This window comes from Coffea arabica, chromosome 3c, assembly GCF_036785885.1.
Source record: "Coffea arabica cultivar ET-39 chromosome 3c, Coffea Arabica ET-39 HiFi, whole genome shotgun sequence".
Classification (NCBI taxonomy): Eukaryota; Viridiplantae; Streptophyta; class Magnoliopsida; order Gentianales; family Rubiaceae; genus Coffea; species Coffea arabica.
In genome coordinates this window covers 42,451,974-42,458,158 of record NC_092314.1, presented here as the reverse complement: position 1 = coordinate 42,458,158, position 6,185 = coordinate 42,451,974, and the positions used below count along the sequence as shown (strand labels likewise).

The 6,185-nt window shown below is 37.3% G+C and overlaps 1 protein-coding gene across 1 annotated transcript; it reads left to right on the top strand.

The window, feature by feature from the left end:
- The first annotated feature begins 499 nt into the window (after nt 1-499).
- Nucleotides 500-4,547, top strand: LOC113735129 (putative disease resistance protein RGA3). Its single transcript, XM_027262090.2, has 2 exons — nt 500-3,923; nt 4,088-4,547. The coding sequence occupies exons 1-2, from the start codon at nt 577-579 to the stop codon at nt 4,215-4,217; spliced, it is 3,477 nt and encodes a 1,158-aa protein (XP_027117891.1). The 5' UTR covers nt 500-576; the 3' UTR covers nt 4,218-4,547.
- Nucleotides 4,548-6,185: the final 1,638 nt, after the last annotated feature.

Sequence of the window (6,185 nt, the reverse complement as noted above, 5' to 3'; positions counted from 1 at the left end):
AAAAAAAAAAAAAAAAAAAAAAGAGGATCAATAGTAACTTATCACTTACTTTTGTGAGAATTTGAACTCGTACCTCTATAGTAGTGATTTGAGGCGGTGACTATTTGGTTTCAAATAAAGCGTTTTACCAACTAGATCATGTTTCATTGTGTCTAATACAATGAAGTTTTAGTTATGAATAGGTATGAAGAGCACAACCATGAGTTTACCAATTACGCTTAACCTTTATATCGTAGAATGTACAGTACCAGAACATTGGTGCTGTTCAATTTCAGCTACATAGGACAGTGGCCCTAAACAAATAAATTAGAATGGATATATAAAGAAAATTGCTTTGTCACGATGGACGGTTGCTTCTTGTAATAAACAATAATAGAACCATATAAACTTTGATTTAGTCACGGAACGAAAAGGGAGACCTTTTGTATCTGTTCAATTAAAAAATGAGCAGGACTCATCTTGATAATCACTTATAAATACACAGCCCTTTTCAACTTCATCAGTCACTCAGCAAAAACTTTTCTTCCTCGCTTCAAAACTTGCCAAAAAAAAAAAAGCATTTCTGCCTCTGAAAGGATGGCTGAGAATCTGCTTATGAGTGCATCCGTGGAGGTTTTACTGCAGAAAATATTCTCAGTCACTACTGAAAACATTAACCTTGTGTTTGGTGGTCCTCAAGAAATCTCATGCCTAATGGAGAACTGGTTTTCCCGCTCCAGTGAAGAGACTAATGTTGTGCAGGCCATCAGACAAGAGTTGGAGAAATTGAAAGGATCTTTATCCAATATCCAAGCTGTCTCACAGGATAATCTGAGGCTGCACGACAAGGCTGTGATCGTTAGGCTTTGGCTGCAGAAACTTTCTGATTTAGCCGATGATGCTGATAATGCTTTGGCAGAGTTCGGCTATCAAATTCTCCAGCATGAGGTGGAGATGCTGAACCAAGAAAAACCAAAGGTAAGTCTCTTCTTCTGTCACTCTGATAAGAAAGCCTTTCGCCAAGAAATGATGCCTAAAGCAAGAGGCATCAGTAATAAGCTGGAGATGATCAATAAAGAAGTGAAAGACTTTTTAGCTTCTGAGAAATATGGTGTCACAACTGCTTCTTCCCCTCAGGTAAATGTAGTTCAGGAGGTTGGCTTTTTGATTGCTGACCTGAAAATCACAGAAAATGAGGAAAAGACATCTATAGAAAATTTCTGGTCCATAATAAAAGAAAAGGCAGGTGTAAGTGATGAAATACCAATAGGCCTGGAGGACATAGGAAGGTACATTGCAGAAAAGTGTCAAGGTCTGTCTTTAGCAGCAAATTTACTTGGAGGTTTGTTACAAAACAAAAGAAGGGATTTCTGGTTGTCAATTTTAGAAAGCGGGGTACTAGATAAAGAAGATATAATCTCTGCGATACTCAAATTGTGCTTTGAAAATCTACCAACTCCATTCCTCAAAAGATGTTTTGCATTTTGTTCGATGTTTCCAAGGAACTCTGTTATAGAAAGGGACCAGCTAGTCCAGCTTTGGATGGCTGAAGGATTTATTGACCCAGGGTTGGGGATTTCTGTGATGGAGGAAATAGGAAATCAATACTTTGACACTTTGTTGCAGAATTCTTTACTTGAAATTGTAAGCAAGGATAACTTCAACAATGTAACACATTGTAAAATGCATAATCTTGTCTATGATTTTGCATATTCTCTGTCAAGCTTCGAGAGCATCACCTTCGGCGAAAGTGATCAAGATGACATTCGTCAGATTCAACACCTTGCATTGGAGTCGTTTACAGAGGAAACCATGAAGATTGCCAAGGAGAAAGCAAGATATTTGAGGACATTATTCCTAAAGCAAAATTTACCTGACCATAACTTGCTAAATCTAAACTTCTTGTATGTTTTAAACCTCTGTGATGCAGATATAACAGAATTACCAGCATTTATTGGAAAGCTAAGGCATTTAGAATACCTTGATCTCTCGAGCACAAAGATAAAGTCTATACCTGACTCTGCCTGCAACCTTTACAAGTTGAAGACATTGAGGATCATTGGATGTAATTCTCTTAAAAAACTCCCAAAAGATTTCAAGGATTTGCTATGCCTGAGACATCTTCACTTCTATTATAATGAGTACTTCTCTATGCCATATGAGTTTGGGCGATTAAGTCACCTTCAAACACTGCCAATCTATAACGTGGGAAAGGAGTGTGGTCCTCCAATTGGGGAGCTGAAGCACTTGAAAGATCTCAAAGGCAAGCTGGAGATACGAAATCTTGATCTTGTGAAAGACAAAAAGGAAGCTCAGCAAGCAAATCTATTTGGGAAACCGAATTTGCAGGAGCTGGAGCTTCGTTGGATTGATCCTGAAAGAGAAGAAAGAGAAGGTCCAAACAACGATGAGAATGTGCTGGAAGGCCTTGAGCCTTACCACAATCTGAAAAGCTTAAGGATCGAACACTTCCAAGGTGACAGATTCCCATCATGGGTAATGAAGATGTCTGTTAAAAGAGGCTCTTTGCAACTTAACAATTTGGTGGAGGTAAAACTGGGAAGCTGCACAAGATGCAAGGAAATCCCAACACTAGGGACCCTACCGCTTCTCCAAAATCTTGAGATAGTTGAACTCTCAGAAGTTAGCTGCTTTGGATCATCATTTTACGGTGGCAATGGATCAAATACCAACACCAGTGAAACTCAAGCTACAAAATCATTCTTTCCAGCACTCAAAAGCCTCACAATAGACTGCATGCCAAGCCTACTAGATTGGAAGGGACCAGAAGAAATCTCTGCATCTTATGAAGCTAAGACGTTTAATAGCCTTGAGAGATTATTTCTTAGATGGGATCCAAAGTTGATGACTGCTCCAAGTCATTTCCCTGCACTCAAGGTACTGAGGGTTGAATCCATGAAGAGCAGCTCGCCACTGGAGAGTATATGCAATTCCAAGCTGACCACCCTCACAAGTCTCCATGTTGAGGATGTAGAGGAGCTAACTTCTCTTCCAGATGAGTTGCTGGAAAACAACACCAACCTTTCTCATCTATGTATTATAAAGTGCCACTCTTTGACACACATTGTTCCTCATATGTCCGGTTGCAGTGCAGTGCTCCAAGAGTTGGAGATCACGGAATGCGGGGCATTACAAGAATTTCCACCAGAAATTTGTTCACTCAGATCTCTCAAAAGGTTCGAGCTATCATACTGCCCTAGTATCAAATTATTTCCAAATTTGAATGGACAGGGAGGCCTTCCATCCCTTCAGAGCTTGACAGTTTCTGAGTGCCAAGGTTTGATCAGTATACCAAGTGAGGTATTGGAGTCTTGCAAGTCTCTCCAATACCTATGGGTGACAGAGTGTGAAAATCTCATCGAGTTTTCTCCAAATTTTCAACAAATGCCTAACATTTCATTAATGAGAATTACTTCCTGCCCTAAGTTGAATACCATGCCCAAGGGGCTTGGTGCACTTAGCAACTTGGCTAACCTTAGGATGGGTCCTCTTTCAAATTCAATGGAGTTTGAAACATTCCAAACATGTTTTACAGGGCTTCAACAGCTTTCTTCACTTGTTTCTCTATTCTTAGAGGGGCAGCATCACTGGAATTCTTTGCCTGAAGAGCTTCAACACCTCACTGCTCTGAAAAGAATGACTTTACAGGATTTTGGAATAGAAGTTTTGCCAGATTGGATAGGGAATCTTTCCTCGATTCAAAGTTTAGACCTCTCCAATTGCCGAAAACTTGAGTCCTTTCCCTCCAAAGAAATAATGGAAGGCCTCAAGAATTTGGAGAAGCTGGAAATCCAGGACTCTGATCTGCTAGCAAGGAAATGGATGCTGCAAAATGAACCAGATTCTGAGTGGTTTAAAGTTTCCCATATTAAGGAAATTATTCTAGATTTTTATGAAGTTTCAGATCCAATCATCTGGAATATGTAAGTGCTTCCAAAACTATCCATTTTACATTTTACTCTTACGAAGTTTAACATTCTTTACTTACAAAAAAAAAAAACTTTACTTACTGAAGTCCAATCTACTATAATATTTACTGTTTTTTTTTAATTTTCTGTTTGTTCCACTGCAAACCTCAATTATGCAGGATCCATAGGGTGATGGAAAAGCAAATGCAAAAGACAACTAACGAGGAGAAGAAGAAGAAGAAGAAGAAGAAGAAGAAGAAGACAAAGAAGACAAAGAAGAAGACAAATTCAAGTACTTCAACTAGCTGAAAAGTTGTAGTAGAAGATTGCCAATAAGGAACATGAGTCAAATTTAGAAGGTTTTGAACACTACCAGAACCTTTTACTTGCTGATGCTGGTGTTATTGTCATCTGAATAGTGTTTGAGGTGCAATGCTGCTTCAGCCTTACAACAGCTGCAGCAGATGAGTTACTAGCAGACAAACCTCGAGTATTTGTTCAACTTTGAGCCAAAATCTACAACTTTATGGCATTGTAAGTTGTAACATACACATTCGGATGTGCCTGGAAAACGTGTAATTGTCAAGTGTATTTGTTCCCTGTATTTTAATTAGTGGATTGTTTTCCAGATCTTTTAAACTTGAACAGTGTGTATGATGCCTATAGATCTGAACCATCATTCAACTCATGAAGCTAAAAAAACTATAAATGTATGATGCCTTCCTGCAATCAGCCATACCAATGAGAGATATCTGAAAAGGAGAACTAGAGGGAAACTCGCAATAAACGAGTTTCTGAAAGAACCTGAAATAACCTTTTATTGTTAGTTATTTAGCCAATATCTGAAATAAAATGATCGTTGGCTTAAATTCATACGTTTATTAACTCAATTAAAATTATCGTTGGCTTAAAATTGAAGAAAAATGGTAATTAAGGTTTTAGGAAAATCTATGTATGAATATGGCTCAAAACTTTTTTGAAATGAATTCCTCACCACGCTCTACAAAATACCTAATTCAACAATAAAATTGTGAGGCAACAATTCATGCATAAAGCACCAACCAATTTAGTGGACCCCAAGAGGAAAAAAAATGGTAATTTTATCGCATGGAGCCAATCACTTCAGTTAAGAACTTGTTTGTTTATTTGACGAATTTATAATCACTTTCCTACTTTATATGTTTGGAACCCGCATGAGTAATTTGAATACTCGTAATTTTTAACAAATTCTCACCTTGCACCCTAAAGTGAGATTCGCATGCAAAAATAGAAACTATAGAATTAGTCCTTTTACTGATTTGCAAGTATCAGACTTGCGTGGGGTGATATTTTTTTCTGTTAATATTACTTACGGTGCTAACGATTCTGATCAAATAGATCTGATTGAAGGGTATAGGGTACAATATGTCTAAAACCAAAAATTTAGGGCATAATGCGCAAATTGCATACATGTTAAGGAGTGAAAAGTGGAATTAAGCTACGGTGGAAAGTGAACATTTCTGCTCGCTGTGGGCAGAAGATTCAATATGAGAAGGCCAATGGTGCTTGGAGGGGCTGGGTAGAGGGAGGCAGCCTAAACATGTGCTCGGAACGCGTTAGGGCAGTTGTTTGTGGAAGCAAACAATAAGAATGCAATTCAGTCAAAAAAAAAATAAAAAATCTTTGTTGATATTATAGGGAAGTCCTTTTGCAAATTTGGTCATCATAAAATGGCTCGATAATTGGAGATATCTTGGAAACTCTGCAGATATACGAGCCCCGACAAAAATAAAAATAAAAAAAATTAATGGCACCAAAGAAACATGAAAGAAAAAGAGGATCGGGAATAAAGAAAATGGTGGACTTTTCAAATATAGTGTTGCAATTTTGTACTTGAAACGCAAAAAAATAACGACTCATAAGTGTTGTAGAAGAATAAGCTAATTAAGTGGAGTGTAAAAATAAATAGAAGAATTAGAAATTTAGATGTGATTACATTAAATGGCAACTAATGAAAGTTGTAAATGTTAGTATGGTGTATGTAATTCGAAATTGGCTGAAGATTAGACTTTTGCATCTCCACGTGTAAGGGTTGAAGTCCCTGCATATTGTTTACACACAAGTAATAATATTTTACTGTAATAAAAATTAAAATGTATTACGTTAGTAAATAAAAAGATTTAGGTGTTAACATGAGAATTGGTCAGACAACAATTAAAAAGTTTGCTTGAATTTTTGGAATAAGGAGAAAGAAGGAGAAGGACAAAAAAGAAAAAGAAAGTCAGTGGATTCACTTAA

What these genes read in the sequence shown, in the direction of transcription:
- LOC113735129 (XM_027262090.2), top strand. Translation starts at nt 577, where the DNA reads ATGGCTGAGAATCTGCTTATGAGTGCATCCGTGGAGGTTTTACTGCAG. An exon ending in GATCCAATCATCTGGAATAT is followed by an intron (nt 3,924 to 4,087) that starts GTAAGTGCTTCC and finishes TCAATTATGCAG; the next exon opens with GATCCATAGGGTGATGGAAA.